This window comes from Osmia lignaria, chromosome 7 (assembly GCF_051020975.1).
Source record: "Osmia lignaria lignaria isolate PbOS001 chromosome 7, iyOsmLign1, whole genome shotgun sequence".
Lineage (NCBI taxonomy): Eukaryota > Metazoa > Arthropoda > Insecta > Hymenoptera > Megachilidae > Osmia > Osmia lignaria.
Genome location: NC_135038.1, coordinates 1,988,277 through 2,015,931, shown reverse-complemented (window position 1 = coordinate 2,015,931; position 27,655 = coordinate 1,988,277). Strand labels below are relative to the sequence as shown.

General features: G+C 34.5%; 2 protein-coding genes across 9 annotated transcripts in view; one reads left to right on the top strand and one right to left on the bottom strand.

Moving 5' to 3' along the window:
- Positions 1-7,497, bottom strand: part of YME1L (ATP-dependent zinc metalloprotease YME1L) — a 259,223-nt gene extending 251,726 nt beyond the window's left edge. For 4 of the 6 annotated variants that reach the window (XM_034336350.2, XM_076689023.1, XM_076689024.1 and 1 more), the window contains exons 1-10: positions 7,244-7,496; positions 6,764-6,892; positions 6,271-6,693; positions 5,983-6,202; positions 5,548-5,639; positions 5,217-5,460; positions 4,922-5,054; positions 1,189-1,426; positions 872-1,114; positions 631-777 (exon numbers count right to left, since the gene is read on the bottom strand). In XM_034336350.2, coding sequence (XP_034192241.2) covers positions 631-777; positions 872-1,114; positions 1,189-1,426; positions 4,922-5,054; positions 5,217-5,460; positions 5,548-5,639; positions 5,983-6,202; positions 6,271-6,693; positions 6,764-6,892; positions 7,244-7,270 — 1,896 coding nt within the window. In that variant the 5' untranslated portion in view covers positions 7,271-7,496. Of the gene's footprint in view, positions 1-630; positions 778-871; positions 1,115-1,188; positions 1,427-4,921; positions 5,055-5,216; positions 5,461-5,547; positions 5,640-5,982; positions 6,203-6,270; positions 6,694-6,763; positions 6,921-7,243 lie in introns of all 6 variants that reach the window. The other 2 variants (XM_034336351.2, XM_034336352.2) reach the window with 2 other exon arrangements.
- Positions 7,498-9,398: 1,901 nt separating this feature from the next.
- Positions 9,399-26,877, top strand: gig (TSC complex subunit tuberin). Of its 3 annotated transcripts, none has more exons than XM_034336279.2 (30): positions 9,399-9,538; positions 12,471-12,576; positions 12,720-12,856; positions 12,923-13,116; positions 13,184-13,387; positions 13,465-13,639; positions 13,725-13,925; positions 14,012-14,153; positions 14,236-14,384; positions 14,458-14,630; positions 14,693-14,861; positions 14,933-15,154; positions 15,235-15,493; positions 15,660-15,775; positions 15,840-16,004; positions 16,073-16,238; positions 16,302-16,498; positions 16,564-16,680; positions 16,747-16,928; positions 17,001-17,214; positions 17,289-17,708; positions 18,417-18,597; positions 18,664-18,859; positions 22,897-23,080; positions 23,149-23,319; positions 24,959-25,134; positions 25,208-25,556; positions 25,622-25,762; positions 25,824-25,994; positions 26,102-26,876. In XM_034336279.2, exons 2-30 carry the CDS (start codon positions 12,477-12,479, stop codon positions 26,309-26,311), a joined length of 5,481 nt encoding a protein of 1,826 aa, XP_034192170.2. In that variant the 5' UTR covers positions 9,399-9,538; positions 12,471-12,476; the 3' UTR covers positions 26,312-26,876. The 3 variants fall into 3 exon arrangements, with proteins under 3 accessions (XP_034192170.2, XP_034192169.2, XP_034192168.2); XM_034336278.2 differs by lacking the exon at positions 9,399-9,538 and adding an exon at positions 11,735-12,390 and having other exon boundaries at positions 17,001-17,169; positions 26,102-26,877; XM_034336277.2 differs by lacking the exon at positions 9,399-9,538 and adding an exon at positions 11,737-12,390.
- Positions 26,878-27,655: the final 778 nt, after the last annotated feature.

The window sequence follows — 27,655 nt, the reverse complement described above, 5'->3', positions numbered from 1 at the left end:
TTCGCTATTATTACTCGAACCGGAAAATGTTTCAGATTAAAGTTAGATGGTGTCGAGTGAGGCACAATGTGGTGTTATTAGCTCATTCACAGGTGGACGTGTTAAGGTCATGTTTGTTTTTTGGCAACGGCAACTTTGTTTTTTTAAATGGAATTATATACTTTTTAATGCATCAATCGACGCCGTTGGATATTCCTTACAAAAAAATATTAACCTATTTATGTTAAAAAATTAGCAGTTGAGGAGATATTTCAATTTAAATAGCGTTTATGTTACGCTAACGTCGGCGTCGGTGAATACAGAGCAGATGCTTAGTGTGACAATAACGATATCCTATAAAATTATTTAAATTGAAATATCACCTAAACTACTAATTTTTCAACATAAATAAATACTTTTTTATGAAGAATAGTATAAAATAAAATGTATATAATTTTATTTAAAAAAACAAAGTTGTCGTTCATATGACCTTTACGCATCCACCAACGAATGAACTAATAACATCACATTATGCCCCACTCAACACCATCCAATTCTCGACTGAAACATTTTCCGGTACGAGTAATAATGGCGAAGAAATCAAGATGTTAAAATCGAGTGAAACACCCTGTATAAACAAATTAAAAGAACCTTGAAATCGCTTAATGCTCCTGATGTTACTTTGTCCGGTCCAAAAATTAATTCTTCTGCAGCACGACCACCCATTGCACAATCCATCTGAGCTAATAACTGAGATTTTGTGACGTGAACTTCATCTTTGGTAGCTAAAAACGCTGTCTGAAAGAAGTATATACATTGTATTTGAAGAAAGATATTAAACATACAATAATATTGTAAAATTTATAAATTAGTGTTATGAATTAACACTTACATGCCCTAAAGAATGTCCATGAGGCATGATGCTAATTTTATGTATTGCTGGCGCGTCTGTAGTATAAAACGCAACCAATGCGTGTCCTGCTTCATGATATGCTGTGATACGATTGGCTTCAGCATCCTTGATTTTATATTTTCTTTCCGGACCCATGATTAATTTGTCTCTAGCATATTCTAAGTGATTCATCGTCACATATTCTGCATCATTTATAGCTGCTTTCAAAGCTGCTTGATTAACCTTTACAAATATCAAAATTAACTTAAAATATATATTTTATTCGCATAATTAAAACATATCCGACAAGATGGTACCATATTCTCTATATCAGCTCCAGTAAATCCAACAGTACATCTTGCTAAATATTCCGAGTCAACATCTTTTGTTAATATTCTTGATAGATATAAATCAAAAATTTCTTTTCGGCTCATGTAATCCGGTACATCGACAACAACTTCAACATCAAAACGTCCAGGTCGCATTAATGCTTTGTCCAAATCGTCGCGCCTATTTGTTGCACCTAATACTATAACTCCTTCATTTTGAAGAAATCTACAATTATAAAAAAACAATTGATATCCATTTTTTAATATAAAAATAAAAAAAGTAATAGAAAAAGAACCTATATTAATTACATTTAATTACAGTTATTTTTCTCAATAACGCTTGTTTTTAATTGCAAGACAATAAACAGAATTTTTAAGCAATTTCTTTTTAAATGAGACTATACATTTTTATGCTGTAAAATGATTCTCTGTGAAGTTTATAAAATAATAAATTCATGTTACTAGAATTTAAATAATTTACTGGAACGATGCAAACATATTTTTAAAAAATAAAGATTACAAAAAATATAATATACAAAGTACACAAAGAAAACCAAATTACTCTATATAAGATTTAACTATAGAGAATGAATCATCTAAAGTATTACAATTTGTACGGGTAATGCAGCGAGGTGACATTACCGGCAAAAACGAGCCTATTAAGGAATTTACGGGAATCGGTTATTTGTCCTTATATGAGAAGACTTGTGGCTGGGTGCCGGCTCATTCGAAAGAGGAAAGTTCAACGTAGGGGCTCAGGTCATCGTTTGAGTTACAAAACTCTTTTAGTGACCTAAAATGTACTTGGATTCTGCGGGTGTATTTTCTCGATTTTTCCTCTACTTTGGACACTCATATTATTAGATATCAACACAATCTCGTTGAATCCCCTAAAAAGGGGTTTACGGGAATACACTTATCGTCCTTATATGACAAGGTTTGGGGCTGGGTGAGGGCTCATTCGAAGGAGGAAGGTCCAATGCAGCGCGGTCTGGTCATGGTTCAACGAAATTGTGTTGATATCTAATAATATGAGTGTCCAAAGTAGAGGAAAAATCGAGAAAATACATCAGCAAGTTCCAAGTATTTTTTAGGTCACTAAAACAGTTCTGTGACTCAAACAGTGACCAGATCGCCCTGCATCGAACTTTCCTCTTTTGAATATACACCTATTTAGATCAAAATCTTCTCATATAAGGACGAAAACTGTATTCCCGTGAAAGCATTCCCACATACGAGTTCCGCCATTATCTGGATAATACAGAGCAAGTCACGTGACAAATTTAGTTTAGCTAGTAATTATAAGGTGGCGACAAACTAAAAAGGCTGCCGATCTGGAATTGTAGCCAGAATCAAGCGTTAGCTTGATTACGTCACTCGACTGTGCTGCGAAGGCAAGCAAAAAAGGCAACAACGCCCGAACGCTGAGTGAGACGCACTACAGTCATGCTGTCCTTCCCCCATTTTGAATGTTGAGATTGTCCCTTTTCGCTAAGTTTTGACTACCGCCTGCCTGGATTTTTCACAGCGCCCCATTAAAAACCTCGCCCGATTCAAAGTATATCGTGTTTGGTATCATTTTAATCAGAACAATTTCACCAATGCGCTAGTAAAAGTTTCAGTAAAAAAAAGTCAAAAATAAAAAAGTTTTATAATTGAATTAGTATTAGTCGCGCCGATACGTTTTGGCTTTTTCCTTTGATCATTGAACCTCTCTCTCTCCTCCACTGTCGGTCTCTTTCTACGTTCACGCGTGGCTGGTCGTCGCGTGTAATCCGAGATTCGACTCCTCGGCTGGATATATGCAACGTCTGGTTCCCAAGCTCTATTGCATACATTCAGCTTTTACTGCATAGACGCTAGGTCCCTCCATTTATTAGTTCTAATAGTACCATAGTACTTTTTTATGAAGAATGTTTCAAGAAGTTGACACAAGTAAAAAAAAAAAAATGCAATTCCATTTAAATAAAAAGTGGATTTGCATTTTTTGAGTGCATCGTTGCATTTACGAAGAAAATGAAATCACAGAAAAATAGACATTATCATACCATTGAACTTTTACATAAACCGCTTTTTCCTATCTCTTACCAAATTCAAGATATAACCCGTCCCAATTGCATGACGTATCCTGTATACTTTTATTAATAAAAAAAACCTTTATTTAAAGAAGTTAAGGCTGTAGTTCTGAATACGACCGGTCGCCGATCAAGATGAAATTTGGAGGGTAGGTTGGGAGCAGGTAGACGACCCCAAATATAAAGTGGTATCTTCGGCTTCCTATTAGTTTCCGAGATATTAATTAAAAACTTTTGTACAATACATAGAATTTTTCCTATACAGACGTAGTTAACACTACCGTCTTCGATGTAGCAACCGTCATCGTGAAGTGTCGAACAGCCGTTCACACCATAGCAATATCGTCTTCCGTTTCTATAGGATGTACCATGTAAAATCCATTTTTTTAGTTACATTATGTTATGTTTTATATTGTATTACTAATTCCCAAGGAATTAAACACATTTGATGTATACGTAGGTCAGGTTAGGCTAGATAAATAAAGGTTAGGCAACGCTACGACAGTCGTCGTATCTCCAAAGTTTCGAATAGGACACCCTATAGATAGTCAAGTTGGAACCCCCGCTGTGTCAACGGCTGTTCGGCACTTGATGTCAGCTTACTACAGCGAAGACGGTTGTGTTAGTTACGTTTGTATAGGAAAAATTCTATGTATTGTACGAAAGTTTTTAATTAATATCTCGGAAACTAATAGGAAGCCGAAAATACCACTTTATATTCGGGGTCCCCTCCCACCTCCCCCCTGCCCCTTAAAATTTCATCTTGATCGGCGACCGGTCGAATTCGGAACTTCATCCGAAGTTAATAACTTTTTCTAAAAATTATTCTGATTGCACGTTCCTTTGGTTCTTCAGAGTAGGCATATTGTAAGGCGTCAAGAAATTTCAAAAGGACCATGGTGTCAACGGAGGAGACGCGCCTAGTCTTCGTCCGTTAACACCACCGCCCTTGTATGCTGAGGTATTCTGGGACAGCGTGGGCCAGGCCCGCGCAAGGAAAAGGGCAGCAGTCGTTTTCCCGACGCAAAGCGGAAAACACGGAAATAAAGACGTTCTTGAAAATATTAAATTCAGCCGTTTCTATATCACAAACCTTTTCCTATCGTTTCTAACAATATATTTTTCAGCAGCGAGAGGTGCTACGGTGCGCTATATAAAATCCACGCGTTTGGTCAGTCAGAATTTATCGGAGCGGAACAATTCTATCATTTGGGTTGAAAGAAAAATAGCATGATCACCGTACATCTCACTCTAAACACGCGCCAATGTTTCGCTTTCGTTCTTCATGCGTATCATCGCGATGCCTCTGGCGAGATGAGCTTTTGAATGTGTTTGTAAAAATACTTGAGCCGCTGTTGCCTTCCTAGATCGTGTTGCGCGCACGCTAGCTGAGAATTAAACCTTTCAAGTTCGTAACAAAACACGCAAGTGGCTCCACCAGGCCCAACGAAAAAACTGCTGTAATACCGACGTCCCAAATCGGAGAAGTCACGTGCCGTGTCTACCCCCTTAAGCTTGTTCTACCTCTATTTGTTTCAAAGAAAACAGTCTGTTACGCTTTATATACCTTGTACTGTGTATTGTTCATAGTACTAAATATCCAAGAAATATTATAACAAAATAGGAAAAGAAAATTGTATATTTACCCATCCATTTCGGTAAGTAGCTGATTCACTGTTTGATTTGCATATGGATGAACAGATGAATTTGTTCGTTCCGCACCAACAGAATCAATTTCATCTATAAATATCACAGCAGGTGCTCTTTGTTTTGCTGCTTCTAAAAAAATTAATAAATTGCTCAATCTTTCTGATTAAAATTAATCAATTTAATTCTCACACATACACTTACACATACACTACATTTTCATCAAAAAGAATGAAAAGAGTACAATTTCATAATTCTTAGACATTTATAATAGTTATTTTTTTAATAACTTACTGAATAAATCTCTCATTCTGCGTGCACCTTGTCCTACTAAAATTTCATCAAATTCTGGACCAGCTGCTTGAAAAAATGGTACACCAGCTTCGCCAGCTACTGCTCGAGCTAACAGCGTTTTCCCTGTTCCAGGTGGTCCTACTAATAACACACCTTTAGGTAACTTTGCACCAAGTGCAGAAAATTTTTCTGGATTTTTCAAAAATTCAACTATATCTCTCAATTCTTGTTTAGCTTCTGCAACCTGACCATACGCGAGCAAAAAAATATATGTTTACAACTTTGGTATAACTTTATATGATATATATTGAATCTATAATAATATACATACTCCTTTGACGTCGCTAAAAGTTATGTCTGTTGTTTCTGGTCTAAATCTGCCACCATCCATTGAAAATCGTAATCCACTTCCTACAGCATAAACTATAACATTAGAAATACGTAAAGAATTACGTTATTAACAATCCTAACCTATTGTTTAACACCTACTCTAATATTTTACTGCATAATAATATTGAAATTAATTGTGTTGAAGTGTTAGCAACAAGATATATATGTATACAATTTTGTTATTTGATTACTTAACAATATTACAAATAATTAATTAATTTGAGGGTCTTAAATTTTTAAGATCTTTTCTCTTTCTATTCAATAAATTATTTCTTCTACAGTAAGAACGTATTTACTCAAATATAAAAAAAATTTGTTAATAATCATTTGTTCACAATAACTAAAAATATCTTATAAAACTATGAAATTTACATACCTCCATACCAAAGTATTATTAGTAGAGTACCTATGAATAAGCCAGATATTATTTTATGCCATCCACCAGATGTACGTTTTCGTTGAAGTCCTGCTTCATATCCTTCTATAAAAGCTGCTGCAATTTTTTTATGTTCCTCTGGTGACTTTTGACTATTATCTTGACTAAACAAAGATCTAAGTGTAACAGGATCTTTATCTTTAAAATTCCATCTTGTATTCTATAAAATAAAGAATTTATTTGTAAAGCAAATAAAATCTTTTTGGTATAAATAAAGAATAGTCTTACTGTATCTGAAAGTTGACCAAGCCGGTTTCTAAATCTGTTTAGAAATGATGCATTTTTTTCAAATTCTATGTTTATACTACGTTTTGTTTTAAAACCACGAATTTGTACATGATAATTAAATGGATTTGCAGTGCATAAAGTGCATGATGTTTTGTGATGCTTCACAGACGTTAAATACATAGTAGGCAAAACAAGTTGTTTCGTAAATTGTGCGCAAAGGATTTTTTGTTTGTTTTGATTAAAATTTGATCCTGATACATAAGATACTTTCCATCTATTATTTTTCTCTAAATTTCTTTTCAAAGTTTTCATAGAAAGTCGATCTAATATTACTAGAACATTATTTGTGTTGATGTCAAACATTGTAATAATATCATACATCTTTAATTTGGTTGTTAACATATCCACATAACTTTTTGCAGCCTAAAACAAAATTTAACCTTAATAAGTAATTATTATAATTCTAAATAACAAATAAAAAGATATTTCTTACTTCTGATGAACTAATAGGCAAAACATCATCTGTAGCTTTTTTAATCTCATTGTGTTTCTTAATTTTAGCTGAAAACGGGGTAGATTTTGAATTGACTATCGAAGTTAATTGTGTCAGATGATATAACACCTAAAAATGATAAATGGTAATTGGTTTTCTGTAATCAAAATTATATAATTTTTTTAACTAAAATAAACATATATTTATATAAAACACTATTTACTTTACGTTTTAAAAGATTAATTTTCAATATATATATATATATTTATGAGAACTGTAAAACAATAATATGAATTTCATCAGCTCACACAATTACAATGAAATAAGGTTATGTTATTAGAAAATGTATAAACATGGTTAAAGAAATCAAATCTGGGTTTAACCTGTGCACTATGAATAAATATGAAAAAATTGTGAGTTATTTATTGAACCTAAAACCATTTCTGATTGTAATTATACGTACAAATTAATAATACAAACCTGACTATGAGGTTGAAAAGAAAACATTGAAAACTTCTGTTTAACAGCTCTAACAAAATAGATAAAAGTAACACTAGTTATACAGAAATGAATGTAGCTAATTATAATATTTTTGTTGGATATCCAAACAGAACTAAATTACACGACAACAACGTCTTTCATAAGAAATACAACCCTACAACTCTTCATGCACATACTCGATAACGGAAACGTCTGTTGCGTATTTATATACGCGATATATAAATACTTCCGAATATTTCAAATCCATTAAAACATAATCTAAGTTGTTGTCGTAAAATTTGTTTGTAAAATATATATTTCCTAATCTTTTGTATTAATTTTGTATGCACATAAAAGTTTATTTTATTTTATAACTATGTATTTACATTATTAAACTATATTTTAAATTAACGGTTTTGTGACTTATGTCATCATGTATGTATATATATATGTATGACAGTTCATGTATTTTGAAATAAAACATTACATCAAATAATTCATTATATCGATATTATTTTTATGTTGTGTATTATTTAATTATTTAAATGATATGAATATACAGGTAGAAATTTCTAACTCTCTTGTTTGTTTTTTTTAAGTATGTAGTAAGTAAGTACTTACATACATATTATGTATATATATAATTTTTGTAAGGAAAGAAGAGCGGTGGATTAAAATCGTGGTTAGGTGAATAAACGATGGGCGTATTACAACCAAAACGTATTCTTTATTTTAACGAGTCGTACACGTCGACGGTCAAAACAAGAATGTCCTGCCGTCCCAAAAATCCTCGGTCATGAGAACGCCTTTGACAGTATGCCCTTTTGTTTATGACACCCCCAAGTTGGAGGATTTTCCCTTGAAGAGGGGAACTGCGCTGACAGAACGCACATGGCCTGCCTCAACCGTTCGTCTACTTCGAATTTTCTAACATTTCCGTAATTATTTAGTAACACGGACAACCCTCCAATGACCTTGACCTTGACATATGTTGTCAAGGTCAAGGTCATTGGAGGGTGGTCCGTATTACTAAATAATTATCATAATTTCTTACACAACAAATAATTTTTGTCAAGATTAATAATTTCAATGATTTTAGAATCCTTAGATCAATCTTTTTTTGTATCTGTAGGCGAGGAAAAATAAATAATCTCACCGTAATCTTAATTAACTTTGGGCGTTTTAATATTATAATTTGTTTTATCGTATCACACCAGTCGCAGAACCACGCCGTCATCTTCAACGACATAATCTATCTAATTCTCTCTCTAGTCCTCGGACCGTTACATATACATATAGGCCTATTGTCTATTTCGGTGGTGGGGATATCCCTGAAGATTCGGGAATATTCCAGGTCGCGGTTTCTATGCTTACATATGTATCTGTGTTTAATATCGCTTCGACTACTTAATCATTAGCGACAGAAGAGATTTAGTAATTTTTTATAATTTTCATTTCTTACTGCCGTTTGATTTCATAGTATAAACGAATTTCTTTTAAGTAACTGAAAGTATCTTTAAGGTGTTTCTGTTCAGTCAATACTGAGTTGGGTGAAGCCTGAATTTTTGTTTTTGACTTTCGAGAATCTTCGGCATTCGTAAAGAATGTGGTTTATGGAAAGTATTTGATGGCAGCAGTTACAGTTACAGAACGGTGGGTTGGATTTTCTTTAATATGTATTCGTGACTAATTTTTGTGTCCAGATCTGAGTCCGGTCAGAGTTATCTTATTTTTCCTGCTCATGTTAGAGGTGGACATTTTTTGGTAGAAATTCTGGATGACGTTGTGGATCTTGGATCTACTGGTCGAGTTCCATATTCTATTCTATTCTTTTTTTTTCGGAACTATGGATTGATAGTGAAATGTGTTAAGCTTCCTGTGTTGAGTAGTATAAGATTTGTCCTCAAGTAACTTTTCAATGGTTTTTCCAGGGCTGTCCGTCCTAAGTGATCCCCATAGATGGTGATGGCTGTTGAAGTCGCCCACGATCATAGGAGGGGAAGGGATTTGTTTGACGAGACCCTCTAAGGCCGTCCGCACACGAAGCTACTAAGCAGAAACATAATTAGTTGGTGACTGAAATCACAAACTAATACTTAAGTACTGGTTAGAGAGTCGATTCCGCACACGCAGCTACTCAATACAGTAAAACCTGGATAAATGCAACATTTAAATGCCCAGAATCGACACCTCGCCTGGATAAATGAAACCTTTGAAAACACAGAGCTGACACCTCGGCTGGTTTTGGTTTCGACTCTCTTGCTTTTCGCCAACTTTTAACATCAATTTTAGCAAGTAATTATAATTCAAACTATATCGTGTTTGGTATCATTTTAATAAGAAAAATATCACCAATCCGCTGGTAAAAGTTTCATTAAAAAAAAGTCAAAATTAGAAAAGGTTTATAGTTGAATTAGTATTAGTCACACCAATACGTTTTGGCTTTTCCCTTTGATCATTGGGCCTCTCTCTCTTTCTCCACTGTCTGTCTCTTTCTACGTTCACGCTTGGCTGGCGTCGCGTGTAACCCGAGATTCGACACCTCGCTTGGATAAATGCAACCACTGGGTCCCAATCTCGGTTGTACTTATCCAGGTTTTACTGTAGTACCAAAAGTTGTTTCAGTTAAGTGTGATCTACCATGCAAGGAAGTAAAATCTTGTCAAGTACTGACTAGTGACGAAGAAAATATGGTAGTGAAAAAGGGAACAGAAAAGAGAATATTAGGTTCATCGTATAGAACCGGCAGCTTTTCCACTTCTCCAACAAAGAGTCATCCCAAATTTCGCCCATGTTTTCCCACTCGAATTTCAAATTAAACTATGTGCCAATCAATTCTATATGATGGTACCTACATTAATCTCAGAAAAAATTGAAGTTGAGCATAGGGGTAGTTTTGGAGATACGCGAAGTCAAAGTGACTAAATTCTCACTATTTTCAATATTGTCCAAGCACTGTATACGCAAAAAAAGGCCTTTGATAATACTTTGATAACAGTGGGAATTTTACTAGAATTAATCAAAATGGTTTTCTGACTCATCCATCCCTGTTGTTTAGTATTTTAAGGGTTGTGTAATATTTAAAACTACTGATTTTTTTTATATATGTATTTGATGTCGAAAAAAAATTCTAGATTATTATATTTTTTGTCACTATATACTAGAATAGATAGAACTAATCCTTTAGTCAGAAATTGCGAAAATCATATCTGATTCTATAAAAATATAAAGGATTAAAATAAAGAGTTGCCAGTTGCTATGTTGAAAATCTGATTTTTCCTCTACATCAAATACATATACATATATAAAAAATCGCTGCTTATATTGCAATGTTATTTTCAGAAACTATATCTTTTCAGCTGCGATTTTCGAGTAAAGGATTAGTCCTATCGAAAAAATAAAAAAGACCTTTCTTATGTAGAATTTTAAGACAAACAACTTTTGTCTAAAATATTCTTTCGTATCTGCATTTGTTTTCGAGAAATTCAATAAAAACTGTTTTGAGGGTAGTTTTAAATATTAAACAACCCTTAACATACTAAACAACAGAGATGAAGGAGTCAGAAAATCATTTTGACTAATTCTAGTAAAATCCCCACTGTTATCAAAGAAGTATTGACCTTTTTTTTGTGTATACAGTGCTAGGACAATATTGTGAGTAGTGAGAATTTAGTCACTTTGACCTCCAGTATCTCTAAAACTACTCCTATGCTTAACTTCAATTTTTTCCGAGATTAATGCACCATCATACAGGGTGTCTCGTAACTCCTGTAACTCCCGGAAATGGGGGGTTGTTGCGGTGATCCTGAACAACATTTTCCTTTACCAAAATGTCGTTTGAAGCTTTGTTTTTGAGTTATTAACGAAAAACACTGGCCAATCAGAGCGCGCATTTAGCGCGGGAATTACCAAAGAACATAGAAATGCCGTTCGAGCATTGCTTCTAATTTTGCCGGCGGGAGATAAGGTGATATAGATCGTTTTTTTTTTGTTAGACATTTCTTTTGTTAGGGATTAGATTTGGGTCTGGGTATTTAAATATTCTATCGGTTAGTTTCACGGGTGTAGGTGGTGGATTATCCGATGTGGTCGATAATGGCCTTTTGATTCCTGTCTTCGTAATTTCATATTGCTCTCCTTCTTGTCTTCGGCAGGAATTGGTAGTGTTGCATGTCCTCTTTGCGGTCTAGGGAATTTCAGGGATTTCTGGAACGTGAGTATGGTGCCTGTGGAGCGCTGAAACACTCTGCTTGCCGCGCGCAAAATAAAACAAACTCCTTAGGGTTTTGATAAAGTACTAACTGCTTTATTCAAGAAATGAATGATTATGAAAGGTATCTAAGCGGTTTGAAGCTTGGAATCGATCTGCGCTTGGCGGTGAAGATCCTCGATCGATGTCGGCTGGCATCCCCTCTTCGCTGAGTGCTGAATCCTCCCTCAGGATCATCCCTGGTCTAATGGTGGAGGAGCCCATCTCTGTTCGGACGCGGTCCCTCTCCCTGGCTTCGGTCCACCCTCAAGCTAGTGGAAATGGTGATGCTCCACCAAGATACGAGAACGATTCCATGCACACGTGCTAAGAGAGCGTAGGACCCAGAGAAAGACAGAAAATGAAAAAATCTCGTGCTAAATTTATGACCCGTGTTTGAATAAACAGGATGTCGAAGAGACTTCGACAACTTCAAGAACCAAACATGATTTTCGTTAAGAGTAACGAATTAGATACGGCGCGTAATAAATAATAGAAAAGTTTTCAAGTGACGCGACTTTCGTTCTCCGGATTTCCAGTCTTCTCTCAGCCCGATCACCCACGTTGAGTGTTTCACAATCCATTCTTTGTTTGTTGTATATGGTCGCTCGCTCGATCTTTTGAATTTTAGCTCCTAATTTATGAGCATTGACATAACACAACGCAGACAAGAACGTCTTAAGTCTTTGCTTAAGTTGCGATTGTGAATACGGCCCCTAGGGCTGACTTTTATTGACCTAACCCTATCTTGAATCTTGGAAACTACCGGTAGATCGCGCAACAACAACTATCAATATCTTTAATGCTCTCATATACCTATTATATATTTATGCATTTTCATTGTCATGGATTACAGCAAAATAGTGTTTGGTATCGTTTTGTTCAGTTTCTTTACATAGTACGTTTAATTGAACTCTTTTATTTAAATTTGTTTAATATGTTTATCACTCGTCATAATTGTTTTTCCCTGTCTTCTAGTGTTTTATGTTAAGTTTTCAAAATAAAATGTCGAAAATGAGCTCGAAAGATAAAGATAACAAAACATTACATGATAAATTGAAACAATTTTTTCGTATCAATAAAGGTAAGTTTGTAAATTTAATTTTTCACTTTCATTTTATTGTTTTGTATATAGAATATAATGATAACTTAATACGTATGTTGTTTATAAAGTTATGCATCACGTATGTTTAATAAATAATTTACAGAACGTATACATTTCTTTAGGAAACCATAAAAGTCGTGAAGATTTTATATTAACCCATGATCTTGAAAAAGAAATAAGTCATGAAAGTCCTGTACATTATCGTACTAAAGCTATTAAAGATCTTTGCGATCCAATTCTTAATCAGCAGTGGGAAGATGTAAGTATGTTGTACTTAATAATAAATTTATGTATAGCAATGTGTTTTATTTTTATCTTTCAATAGAATGCTGCTGAACGATTATGGTATTTGGTACAAGATCTGTTAGACAAAGATGTACCTCGTGAACATAGACATGTGACATTAAATTTTTTGCGGTGTCTTGTTCAAGGACAATATTCTAAGTTGTCTTCTCTTATGAGAATAAAATTTTTCATGGTTATTAAAGAACATAATATTCCTGAAGATATTGGACCTAGGTATTATAAAGTACATTACCTAATAATTATTATTGTGTCATTAATCAGTGATGTACTGTTATTTTAGATTGGAACTTTTACAAAGTTTAACAGAAAATGGAAAAGATATATTACATTTGGAAGAAAGAATAGGCCCTTTTTTATTAGATTGGATGTCTGTTGTGACTGCAGGAGATGGGAAAAGAAGTGCTGAATTTTTGTCACTTCTAGTTAATGTCATTAAATTCAATTCAGCTTACATCGATGAAGACATTATATCAGGCTTTGTTCGGTAAATATTCTGTTGTTTATTATAATCATTACATAATATTTATAAGAAAAAAAGTACTTTACTTTTTATATTTTTAGATATATTTGCCATTTGTGCTACTATAGTAATAGCAACGAAGTTGTTTCCGGATGTTTAGAAGCTTTAGATGCAATTGTTTGTTACAGTAATTTACAATCTGATTCATTGCAAACATTTATTATAGCATTGTGTGGAAGCGTCAATGTTGAAACATATTGCCAAATAAGTTGGAAAGTATGTTATAAAATTTCATAAATTGTACACATTAGCTATGTTCTAATTGTCTAATTTAATTAAAAATATAAATGACTTCTTGCAGATAATGCGTAATCTATTAGGTACACACATGGGTCATTCTGCACTATATACAATGTGTCGTATGTTACAAGATCCAAGTTTTCAACAAGATGTACGTTTACTACGGGGCGCAGTGTTTTATGTAAATATGGGTCTCTGGGGAACACATAGAATCCCAAAGTTAGAGTGTACACCAACATCTGTACTACCTTCATTTTACCAAGTAGGTAGTAAAAATTCATTAATAGTTTGATGTAATCAAGATTCTTTTATTACTTATATTATTTATTACAAATTTCATTTTGCAAGGCTTTAAAATGTAATCATCCGGTTGTTATGTATGAGGTGACATTATCAATACAAAGATTAGTAAATAAATATGGTACTGAATTATGGGATCCTACATGGAATATTATCCTTGATATTATCAAAGAAGTTATTACTCATACAGGTAAATAAACACTTAAAATTATTTTTATACTGCGGTGGACTCACTTCTTGAGCCTTACAAGGAATATATATTTGTTTTTCAGAAACTAGTAATCAACCTGCAACCAGACAAGTTTCAGTAAGTTTGCACGAAACGATAAACAGTATTGAAAATTTACTGGATAGTAATCATTATAATGGCTCTGTTCAACGGTTTTATGAGCTTGTTGAACGTTGCAGTGATACACGACCTGTAATTATTTATTTTCCTTTTCAATAATGTCAAATTAAATACTATAATTATTTTAAATATTTCTTCTCTTTAGGAAGCTTCTGTTTTAAAATTAATTGAATATCGAGCATATACCATAGGACCTACTCATTATCAGTGGCAATCTAGATTAGCCAATTTAATAGAGCGTTATTATAAAATTGAAACACGTACTAACATCAGGATGAAAATTCTTGATGTTTTAACGAATGTCATTGAAGTTAATAGGTATAGACAATGAATGAATGAATTTTATTTTTCATGAATTTTTATTTTATATTCTTATACAGATTCAGGTATGAAGATGAATTGATTGAAAAAATAATCGTGCCATATTTTCAACATATTGATATGGATCCAGATATCACAATACGTAACAGTGTCGCACATTTAATTGTTGATCTTTGCCTTGAATGTGATACAAAACGATGTTTAGAACTTCTAGATATACTTGAGAAGGTATTAAACATACATATTACGTTACGTATATTAATTTTAATATCACATATTATTACTTATTATTTTTTAAGGTGATTAACAAACCTTTCACTTCTGACACTCCAATTTTAAAAGATGTTGACATTAAAGATGTGAAGACTGCAGTAGTTGGTGTAATAAAAATATTAACAACAAAAATTTATTGTTTACCATCAAGTCATGCTATACGTGCTTACAAGATTCTAGTTAATCATTTAGAACAACACTATAAAGAACCGTCCATTTTCCATGATGCTTCTTCAGTTCGTTACTTGGTAATGTATAAATAGTCTGGAATACATAATCTTTAAGATTTCATATCACTGTATCTTATTAAAAAAATTCTATATTTTAGATTTTTGAATGTTTCTTAAAAATTAGAGCAAACTCTCTTTATCATCTTGGATTTTTGGACACTGAAAATGGATTAGCAATAAAGTTTAGTCCATATTTAGTTTTAGAACATTCAACTGAACGAATGAACAGTGGAGGTGGTGGAACTAGCCCTCCACCAGCTAGTCCGGTTCCGTTACAGCACTTGTCTTGTCAGATTACTCATATATCGCTGGTACACGCATGTAAAGCTGTTATTTCCTGTATTAAATCAGAAAAAGGTTTATATGTAGTTTATTTTAAATATTATTATAACCATTTCGGTATGACAAAGTACAATTGAAGAGCGTTTCAAATAACTATAGTTACTTTTCATACCGAAAAGAATAAGAATTATTCATACAGAGAAATTAGTAATTAAAGTTTAATTCTGTTGCGTTCTTGTAGACTGGAAAATTTTGCAACTTGTATTAAAAGAATTACCTCAAGTAATGCAAAACAGAGCATTAATATTATCACGACATACAAACGATATCGATTTTACAGCAGTGCTTTGTTCAATGGTATGTTTATTTTATACGTTATCTTCTGAGATGTTTATTATGGACTTATAACATATTTTTATAGGTCAGTGACAAAAGTTTAAGGCTTCCAGAGTCGCTTTATAATGTCCCTCCAAAATTTACTCTTTCTGAATTTCGTGTTCATGTTTTTCCAGTATTGGCATCATTAGCTTCGTATCATGCACATTTAGAACCTAATTTACAACAACGCTTAATAAAATGTTTTGAGGTAAACAATAGAATTAATTTTTTATTGTTTCAACTATAAAGACTTTTTTAAAACTTATTATATTTTAGGTTGGTTTAAAAGCAAAGTGTGCAAGTCAATGTGTTACTAGTCTCACAACTTGTATTTTAGAAATGCGCGATGCAATGAATAAACTGTTATCAGAAGTTCTTTTAAATTTATCAAAAATTTCAGCAACAGTTCACATAGCTATACCAATTTTAGAATTTTTATCTAGTAAGTATAAAAACTTTTGCGTTATTTAAGTATAAACAGTATTTATTTATCTTTTTATTGCAGCTCTTACAAGGCTTCCAAAAGTTTTCGCAAATTTCATTGGAGATCAATACATGTCAGTGTTCGCAATTTTACTACCATATACAAATCCTTTTAAGTACGACCATTACACAGTATCGTTAGCACATCATGTAATTGCTGTATGGTTTTTGAAATGTCGTTTACCATTTCGAAGAGACTTTGTTAAATTTATTACTACAGTATGTATATAATCAAATTTCAAAAATACAGTAATAAAAATTAAAAGTAATATTTTTATATTTAGGGCTTAAAAGCTAATGTAATAGTTCCTTTCGAAGAAGGACATTTAATGAAGTCAGATTTTAATTTTATGAACGAAGACTCCTCAAATAGAAAGCGTAGTTCAAGTTTAACAGAACAGGTATATACAAGTTAAAAAGGAATGTTTGTTTCAATGCATTATTTACTGTTTTACTTTTACTTATAGGGTAGTAGAGGCCGAAGAGAAAGGCCAATAATGGCTAATCGTATGATAGGTGATGGTAAAGTTTCAGATTTGAAACCTCCAATTGATGAAGCTTTAATGACTTTCCATGTTGAACTTACCGAAACTTGTATTGATCTCATGGCTCGGTATACATTTTCAACTTACTCGGCTCGGCCTAAAAGGTAAATTTATTATTAGTTCTTCTTTTATTATTTACAGAAAATATGAATACATCAGAATTCTCTTTTATTTAGACTTCCAGCTGCAAAATTTCTTCTTAAAGAAGGCCAGTCGATGACATGGCTCCTTGGTAACAAACTTATCACTATAACAACTAGTGGTTGCAGTAATAAAGCAATGCGTGGAGGGCTTTGTGATAATTGTTGGATTGCATGTAAACCTAATTCTCAGTCGCCTGAACAGGTAAAAACAACCCACTTGAATTTAAGACGTGCATCTGGTGCTGAGGTATTACGAATACATGTTCTTAGTTTTATTTATTTTATTATTGATTTGATAAAATTGCACACATACATGTACAGGTAACGAAAGAAGATAAATTGTCCAGACAGTCTTCCGGAGGTCACAGCACTTCTAATGCAAATACAAATTCTCCAACAGAGGAATCTAGAAAAATGACAGATGATCTAAATGTACCAAAAAAAGATTATTCTGCAGAAAAAATGGATAAAGATCAAGTTGAATCATCAAAACTGGATCAAATACTTAATAGTGAAAAGCAAGAAGAGCACGTACTTTGTGCTTGTTGGTGTCAAGGTTGGGCTGAAATATATGTACGCAGACCTACGGGTGATATGTCTTGGGTGATGAGAATTCAAAATTCTATGCAATTCGAAACGTATGCAGACTTTCCTGTACACGACATAGTAGCTTTATACAAACCAAGTGAGGATTTAATGCAAAAGCAGAAAGAATCTCCATCTGAATGTTCTGGAGATGAGGTAAAAGTCCATTTATAAAACGGCACAGTTTTATTGTTGATTAAAATTGTAAACATGGACTATATTATTCTTCTGTTGCCATAAAAAAACTACGAAGGTCTACGGACGAATCGTGTAACCTGATCCGAGCTGGCATATTGGCAAGACAATACTACCGCAACTATGTATTTCTTTTTTTATCTTTTATTTTTTTTGCAATTAAATTTTTACTGGTGTGTGTGAGGATTTTCTGATTAAAACAAGATCAAACAAGACATAATTTGAATTATATTTATTTATTTATTTATTTATTTATTTATATTATGTTTTATGTAAATAAGTAAATATAATTCAAATTATATCATCTTTGGTCTTATTTTAATCGGAAAAATTTTACAATTAGATTGGCAAAAGTACAATTACATTGGTACAATTACATTTAGCAAAAATAAAAAGGTTTTATTGTTGAATTAATATTGTCTCATCGATATGTTTTTCTCGGTCTCTTTAATTCTCTTTCTCTTTCGCTCTTTGTCCTTCACTACGGTTGGCGACATTCAAAGGTTCGGCTCGAGCCATTATTGTTCTGGCAGCGTCACACATTTTCGTTATTTTACCGGGGAATACTTTAGCGTAACACAAAATTGGGGGAGTCGAGCGTAATAACATATTCTATGTTAAAATGTGTAATTAAGAAAATGTAAAAGAATTTATTAGAAAATTTTATAGGATACTGGAGATAAAAACCATCAAGATCAAGTACGAAGTGATTATAATACTTTTACGAAATCTGTAATAACTTCTTCTGTGTCTACGGATCCAATTGCAATACCTGGTTCACCAGTGCGACCGAGTCCTTCAAGACAAAGCTCACACGACAGCTTAGAAAGTTTAGAAGACGGCGAAGATGGTACAGCATATTATATATATCATGATATTTAAAAATTGCATATTCAAATATAAATATTGTTGATAGATTTACGTCGTTCTCGAAACCCAGTACGAAGATCAAACTCTAGTCCTGAAATGAGTGCTAATTGGAAAAATCCATTTTTGAATAAAGATAAATTGAACTTTCAACAGGAGCGAGAACTTCCATCGACAGATGTAGATGCTAAACTTGATGCTGAATTGAAAAAGCACGCAAAAAGCATGTATACAAAAGACATGAGGTATTATTATTTTAATACTGTTTAATAAATATTAGTACAACTATTAATTCATTAAATGTTACAGTAAGTAAATGTGTGATACACAGATATTTAATTATTATATTAGTGTAGTTCAGGCCAGTCTAACTGCTAGAAGCGAAAGAGCCACTGCTCCCACTCTTACCGCTTCAGACTTTCTCCACCATCCAGTAGTGTCAGTAGTGGGGCAGCGGTGACTAGGTATAGGTACTGTTCGTTTCTGGTAAGTTGCCGAGCACCAACAAACTGATCCGACAGAGGGACAAGGGGACTGTGCGTTCGCTCCACCTAATCCCCTCCAGGAACCCGTAACTTGAGAAGTCAGCGGTCACATTGCATAGGCGTAAAATTTCCGTATTTGCGGAAGATACATTTAACTATATAAACATGCGATTTTTTTGGGATATTAATGGATTTTTTATAATACTCGTTCTTGGCAACAGTTGTTATTATACAAAATTTATGGAAAGTGTAAAAACTCTCCTGTTTTCTTAATAATGTATACCCCGAATCTACGTCTACGTCAATGCGTCCGAATCGTCGCTCGCTATCGCTTCATCTCATTGCGTTTCAATGTCTGTCCTTAGCGACGTTCATCACGTGATAGATTTGTGGATGTAGGAGCCTCGGCTAATAAACATAATACGTGTGACTGGAGGTAGGTCAACGAATTTGATTGGACGGCAACTTAACAACAACGAACAGTACGCGTCAAATATTGGAAGAGTCGGGAAACCAACTGGAAGAGTGGAGAGAGCCGAGCGCGAGCTGCGTGGTAGGGGAAGGAGTCACGAGTGGCCCGCGGACCGTAGGTTAGACAGGCCTGGTGTATTTAGTCGTAATACATTACTGTTTGTATAGTAACGAGCGTGGTAGGTTCTTCTCATAACAATTTTACTCAGGAAAATTTTATTTAATATTCATTTTATTATTAACATTTTTTGGAACTTCAATTCTGAAACATACAAATTTGGATTTTAGATTCCTGAAAGATTGAAACTTAGATTTTAGAATTTCACATTCTGAAACTTTACAATTTGAATTTTGAAATCTTGAAATTTGAATTTTAGAACCTACAAAACTACATATTTAAATCGTAACATTTGAATTAAAAAATTTTGAAATTGATATTTAAATTTTCCAATTCAAATTCTAAAAGTTAAACATTTGAAAATTTAATTTTAAAACCTTGAAATTTAATATACAGGGTGTCTTGGAAAGAGTGAGAATCCCTTGGAGGGTGATTCTGAGCCACTTTTCCTTGGCAAAATATTGGTTAAGGCTTCATTTTTGAATTATTAACGAAAACTACTGTTCAATTAGAGCGCGGACTGAACTGCGAGTGTGTTGGCTATTCATTATGTTCGGACGGTGGTCATGAACCAGCGCGGCGACACCACATCAGCACAATCTGCGGTTTCGAGATATAAGCAATTGAAAATTGAAATATCAACTTCCGAAGCGCGTGTTTCACTTATAAACAGCTGGCAGCTGAGCAGATCCTGGGTCAGTGCCCGAACAAATCTGCCTAGTCTTGAAGTCAACGATCCATTTATGGTTTTGAAGGATCGTTCTAATTTGACAGTGTTTTTCGTTAATAATAATTCAAAAAGGAAGCCTTAATTAACATTTTGTTCAGAATCACCTCAGCAATCATCCTTCCAAGGCAAGGCTCGGAATTAACTGTTCTTTTCGGCCAGTTTTTAGAGGCTACGCCCCTTTCCTCTTGCCGCTCGCCGTGTCCCACGCGAGGGCCTTAGTTCTCGAGGCACCTCAGGCACGTACCGTATGAATCGAACGTATGGATGATGTGGAAACCTATTAATACGAGTGTAGTCCCAATGCGCCCTGAAAAGTTGATACTGCACGCATCTAAGGTGTCTCGAGGACTGCGGCCCTCGCACGGGGCACGGCGAGCGGTGGAAGAAAAGGGGCGTGTAGCCTCTGAAAGCTAGCCGAAAAGAATAGTTAATTTCTGGAACACCCTGTATCTGCATACAGGGTAAGGGGAAAGTCCGGAACCGGTGAAATATCTCGAAAACAAGACATTTAAAAAAGAAATATTTGATACATAAGTTGTAGGGTTTCAATAGATGCATCAAACTGTGGTACGTATTTGACCTTGAGCGTAAGTATGGAGGAGCTATCAAGGTCAAGTTAAAAATTTTTAATGGAAACCCCCACTTTTTATTTAATATTCGGCTGTAGTTTCGAATTGCCCCGGTGGCCGATCGACATGGGCTTTGGAGGGGGGAGAGGGGGGAGGGAGAAAACCCCAAATATAAAACGGTATCCACATCAGACCAGTAGTTCCGGAGATATTAATTAAAAACTTTCGCAGAATACATAGAATTTTGCCTATACAGACGTGACTAACACAACCATCCCCGCTGTAGAAACCGTGGTCGTCAAGCGTCAAGCAGCCGATGACACAGTAGGGGGTCTCGACCTGGGTATCTACAGGGTGTTCTATATGTATAAAGTGCATTACTTTGTAAACTGTGGTTCACGTTTACATTAATCTCGTCGTTCTACTCGTTTTGATATGCTGAATACGAATATGATTTTTGTTTTTAATGGAAATAACAAGCTGTCGAAATATTCGCAAACAACTCTACACAGAATTTTACCCAATAATGTAAGGCATATGTAAGGCGAATTTGCCAGTTATACATATACGAACAGAAGGTAACACTGTGTTCGTCTACGAATATCAAACCGTAGTAGATTAGGTTAGGCTATATTCTCCGTGGCGGGGGTGCCGGGGGGAGGGGCTTTGCCCCTCCCCCGGCCTTAAACACATGACTAATTACTTTAAAAAATGGTACAATGATCACAACTGAATGAGACACCTTATAGATACTCAGGTCAAAACCCCCTACTGTGTCATCGGCTACTTGACACTCGACGACCACGATTTCTACAGCGAAGATGGCTGTGTTAGTTACGTCTGTATAGGCAAAAGTCTATGTATTGTACCGAAAGTTTTTAATTAATATCTCGGAAACTAATAGGAAGCCGAAGATACCACTTTATATTTGGGGTTGTCTACCGGCTTCCAATCGACCCTCCAAATTTCATGTCGATCCGCGACCGGGGACATTCGGAACTACAGCCCTTTTTTTTATTCATTATTCGATACAACTTTTGCCCAACGAATCCTACAGTGTGATTCTCTCGCTACGCAATACAAAAGCCGTGCCGCACAATCGAACCCAGCCGTTTTTGCGGGTAAAGAGACCCAGGGGCCATATCGCCGGACCCAAAACTGCTCTGTGTATGTTTATGGCTGTGACGAATACAAGAAACGGAACAGTAGGGGTTCCGTTGTGCGGCACGGCTTTTGTCTTGCGTTGCAAGAGAATGACTCTGTATTACACCGATGTGGTGCCGATGCACTTGATCATGACCACGGTTTGAACGCAGAGCAATCCCAACACTCACGCGGTTCGGCCCGCGCTAGAGCCGCGCTCTGATTGGCCAGTGTTTTTCGTTAATAACTCGAAAATGAAGCCTTAACCAACGTTTTGGCAAAGGAAAAAGTTGTTTAGAATGACTTCAGCAATCATCCCTCCATGGGTCCTACCCCAGCCCAAGTGTGACAGAGCTGTTATTCCGTAACTAGTAATGATACAAAAAATTGTTGGTATGGAAATTGTACGGTAAAATGGGAGCTATGTTTTGGAAGAAGTGAAAAATGTTATGCATTATTAGTTTAAGAGATACGATGGTCATGTTTTGTTTTTTAAATGGAACTATATATTTGTTTTCAGATCATGTGATAGTGCTTTTCAAGACGAATTTATTAAGCTTGAATATGTACACCTGATTTTAATTAGTTCCCATTTTACCGTGCAATTTCCATATCAACAATTTTTTGTATCATTACTAGTTACGAAATAACAGCTCTGTCACACTTGGGCTGGGACACCCTGTATATATTTTTTTTCCACGTATACATGTATGACATAACATATGCATACATTCCGCATAACAAACGAAAATATTGTTTGTAATAGGGTTAGTTGCGAAGCAATACCAGAAGAAATGTTTGGCATGAGTACAACACCCCCATCATCTGAAAATGTATCAGATCATCCAATTGCTTTAAAATCACAACGCTCTTATCCAGGTGCAACACAAATAACTCAAATTATTACTACCACTATTAGCAATACTGTACCACCATCACCTACCACACAGGTGCGTAATATAAATTTTATAATAATGTGGAATAATATATTGTAAAAACATTGTGTGGACCTTTATAGGTTCAAGGAAACTTTTTGGGAATACAAGGACGCACAACACAAATGACCACTACGAAACCTCCACAATCACCAACACAAATTTATTCTCGGTTATCTAATTTTGATTCTAGTCAAAACTCATTAGGAGTAGAAAATAAATCGTTTCTTGGAAGAAATCACCTTATAGATAAGGTATTAAAGTGTGTATGGGATGGGAACATAAAGTGTGCAACATAAATATCGTTACAAATATCTTCAAAGTCAGAAATAGTTAATTAGATAAAATTTTAATTATTCTATTTTATTATATCAAAACTATTAAAACACTTTATTTTTCTATTCTTTTTATTTTATTTGAGTTAGATTCGATATTAAGATTAATTATCGAATTTTTAAAATGTATTTCCTTAATCTTAAAAGGACTTTGGTAATTATAATCATTAAAGAGCACCAAGGAAAATCATATAGGGTACCGGCCCCTCGGCCTAGGGCTTAGGGATGGTTATAATTCTTCATTGGGGTCCATTTGAATAAAAATGGCTGAAGAATTTAGTCAAACCAGTGTATGGGCGCCGATTTGACCTATGACTTTTTGGAGGTCATTTTCTGAAAAACTATTATAGGTAGCGCCACACTCTCAACTGCATTTAGTAGACCTTGAACAGTAGTACTAATGCATATTTTTAGATTTGATCTATAATGCCCCTCTTTGACGGGTTTTCGGAAATGATCATTTGGTCATGGGTCGTTTTTGGCCATGTCGGAGGGTTGAACCGGGCCAGTCTATATGCCTAAAAGTATCTCTAGTCAATGCCTACAAATGAGGGAGTTTTGAAAAAAATCACGTTGTCGGAACATGTCGCAAAATTGAAATATAATACGAGGAAAAACAGTGGACGAAATTGACGTGACCGAGGAGCCGGATGTCGATCAGATGGACGATGAGGAGCTCGATGGTGATGTGGAAGAGGGTGATGAGGGCGATGTTCTTGAAATGAGCTGAACATTGTGTATCATTTCCCTACATTATAATCAAGTTTTTGCATGTTTCGTTTCAAAATTAAACAGTTTTTTGCATTGAAAAACTTGTATTAAAATGCGTTAAATTGTAGATATCAATGAGTAGAACTCAATTGTTGCAAAATCTTTCTGAAACATACTTTGTGATTTTGCGACATGTTCCGACGAAGGGATTTTTTTCAAAACTCCCTCATTTGTAGGCATTAACTAGAGGTACTTTTAGGCATATAGACTGGCCCGGTTCAACCCTCCGACATGGCCAAAAAGGACCCATGACCAAATGACCATTTCCGAAAACCAGTCAAAGACGCGCATTATAGATCAAATCTAAAAATATGCATTAGTACTACTGTCCAAGGTCTACTAAATGCAGTTGAGAGTATGGCGCGGCCTATAATAGTTTTTGATAAACTGGCCTCCAAAAAGTCAATGGTCAACTCAGCGCTCATACACTTGTTTGACTAAATTCTTCAGCCATTTTTATTCAAATGAACCCCAATGAAGAATTATAACCATTCCTAAGCCCTAGGCCAAGGGGCAGGTACCCTATATGATTTTCCTTGGTGCTCTTTGTTTTCAAATAAGCTAATATTTGAACATCGAAAAGTATAATTTCATCTGAATTAAGAAAATAAGTTTATTGAAAATATGTGGTGTGAGCACACCAATTTTACACATTACTTTTTTTAACATCATAAATATTTGTGCAGATATTTGCATAGCACACTTTGTGTTTTGTGTTATGTAATTGTAAGTATTACATATTGTTTATGTCTTTATTTTGTTCCAAAATTGTGTACACATTTTCTAGAAAGAAGAAAAACCTGATCCTTCAATGTTACCTCCTCTGCCGTTACCTTTCCGCGACAGAGGTCATACAATTTCTGTAATGAGTCCTGTAAAGAAATCGCGTGGAGAATGGGACAATATACGTAGAGGAAATTCACCACGAATAAAAGATACTCCAAAAACTGGTATTAATCCTAGGTAATTTAATTTTAAGTATATAAATTATTTTTGTTATTAAATTTATATTTTATATCTATATTATATGTTACAGTTTTGTATTTCTGCAGTTGTATCACACAGCACACTTCGGTTCTCCTTCAGAAAAACCTCTACTGGTTCCACAAACAACAGCTGTGCAAAGAGCAGTAACAAATTTAGATAGAATACAACCCTATGAAACTCATAAGATTGGAGTTCTTTATGTTGGTCCAGGGCAAGCTTCTAATGAGATTGAAATTTTGGCTAACCAACATGGATCCCTTCGATACACAGAATTTCTACAACGCCTGGGAACATTGGTTCGACTAAAGGATATTGATGAAAGTGTATTTTTAGGAGGTTTAGATCGTAATGGTGAAAATGGAAACTTTGCATATATTTGGCAAGATGACGTTACACAGGTTAATACGAACTACTGATGTTTCTATAATTCGAATTACTTAATAATAAATTTCAACCCTATCAGGTAGCCTTTCATGTAGCTACTTTGATGCCAACAAAAGTAAGTGACCCCAAGTGTACATCTAAAAAACAGCATATAGGAAATAACTATGTTACTGTCGTTTATAACGAATCAGGAGAAGCCTATAATATACAAACTGTAAAAGTATGTATCATAATATTTGATAATATAATTCAATTGTAATAATTATTTTCCTATTCCCTAGGGTCAGTTCAATTATGCATGTGTTGTAATTCAACCTTTAGATCATGGTACGAACCAAGTGACAGTTCAAGTAAAAGAAGAATTAGCAAAACACATTCGACATAATGAACCTAAAATTATTTCTGATCAAAATTTAGCTATTCTGTCTCGACAGCTTGCTCTTCATGCAAATGTAAGTATTATACTTTTTATGTAATTTTAATTTTTGCTGCAATATTTCATAATTCCGTATTATATCACAATAGAATTTTAATTATTAATAATTTATTTTTACTATAGCTTGCTTCAATGGTTTCTTCATCTTTGGAACAAAATAGTCACAATCCATATGCCTCTAATTGGTTGGAGCGTTTGCGACATATAAAACGTCTCAGAAATCGTGTATTACAAGAATTAATAAATAATAATCCAGATGGAGCAAGCGATGACTTGTCACCAAAAGCAAACAAACGTATATATATGGACGATTTTACTGAGTACACAACATGATTTAATTTTAATAAAAAACATTTTATTGTTATTAATTTATAAATATAATGCAATAATTTAACTTCACTTAAAACATTTGATCATTACATAACTATAAACATTTCTTCTATATTAAACTCTAAATATAATGTTTACACTGTAATTTAGTAGTAAAAGAATTTGTAATGATGTAATAAATATTTGAACGATTATATATATTTGGGGTTATGGGGCGAGTCGTAATGCACCCACATGCGTGTGCGTGCAGCTAGCGACACCGTTCATTGGACAAGAAGCCAATATGGCATCACAGTAACGTAGCAACTGCACTAAAAATGTCAAACTTTACACGCTCATAACTTTTTAACCATTGGATTCCTAAAGTTTAACTTGCATTTTTGGGTTCTACACATCAAAAACTATAGATTAAAGAAAAAAAGGTCCAATAAAGTACAGTTTACCCATCACCAGTGACTATAGATAATACCACTCTTCGGTAACAAAGGTATGTCCAGTTTTCTACTATCTATAGTCACTGCCATCACTTCACGTGAGAACCAGGCCCTCCAAACTCCACTCTTGTGGATTTGATCAATATCAATCATAGTATAGTGTCCGTTCGTCTAGTGAAAAAGCACTAAAGGGGAAGGTGCCCCTACCACCGGGTCACGCGCGAGTGCGAAGCCATTATGCCTCGTTCGCATGAGAAATATCTTTGTATTTCAGGAGAAAATAAATTTTTTCAAATAAATGCTTAATTGGAGAAGTGAGGCGGTTCATTCCTCAACCAGTAAAATATATAACCAGCACGATTAGAAATTCGGTTGGCGAAATAATTAATCGCGTAGAGCCTCGGACGGTGGCTCCCTCCGCCCTATAGGATGGTGCACGAAACTGCGAACGCAGACCGTGATTCCATACCGAACCGGAAGCTGCATAAGAGCCTCTCTCTCGCACTATAACTTCTGTCCTTGTTTAGCCCCATTTCACTCCGACTCCAGGCTCGTCGAATGCCATCCTTGTCGTTTCGGTTACGTCGAGATAGCGCGAAACCACCTCTCGTTCGAATGCCTCGATTACTTCTTACAAGGGAACATCGGGGACTGATACACTCCGATTTTGATGAAACTTTGCATAAATATTTATTAGACCTGTTTATGAAGATAACTGTAATTCGTTGGTGCTCGTTTTTTACTTTGAGGGAGATATTAACCCTTTTATCCGAACCGCCCTTTCTATATACGTGCTTATAAATCGTAAACAACAAAAGATATAAAAAAATAGTTGAAATAAAAGTTATACCGTTTCTTGATGTCTATAAAGCTGCGTGTAAGTTTTTCTTTTAAATCATCCTTTTTGCAAAAT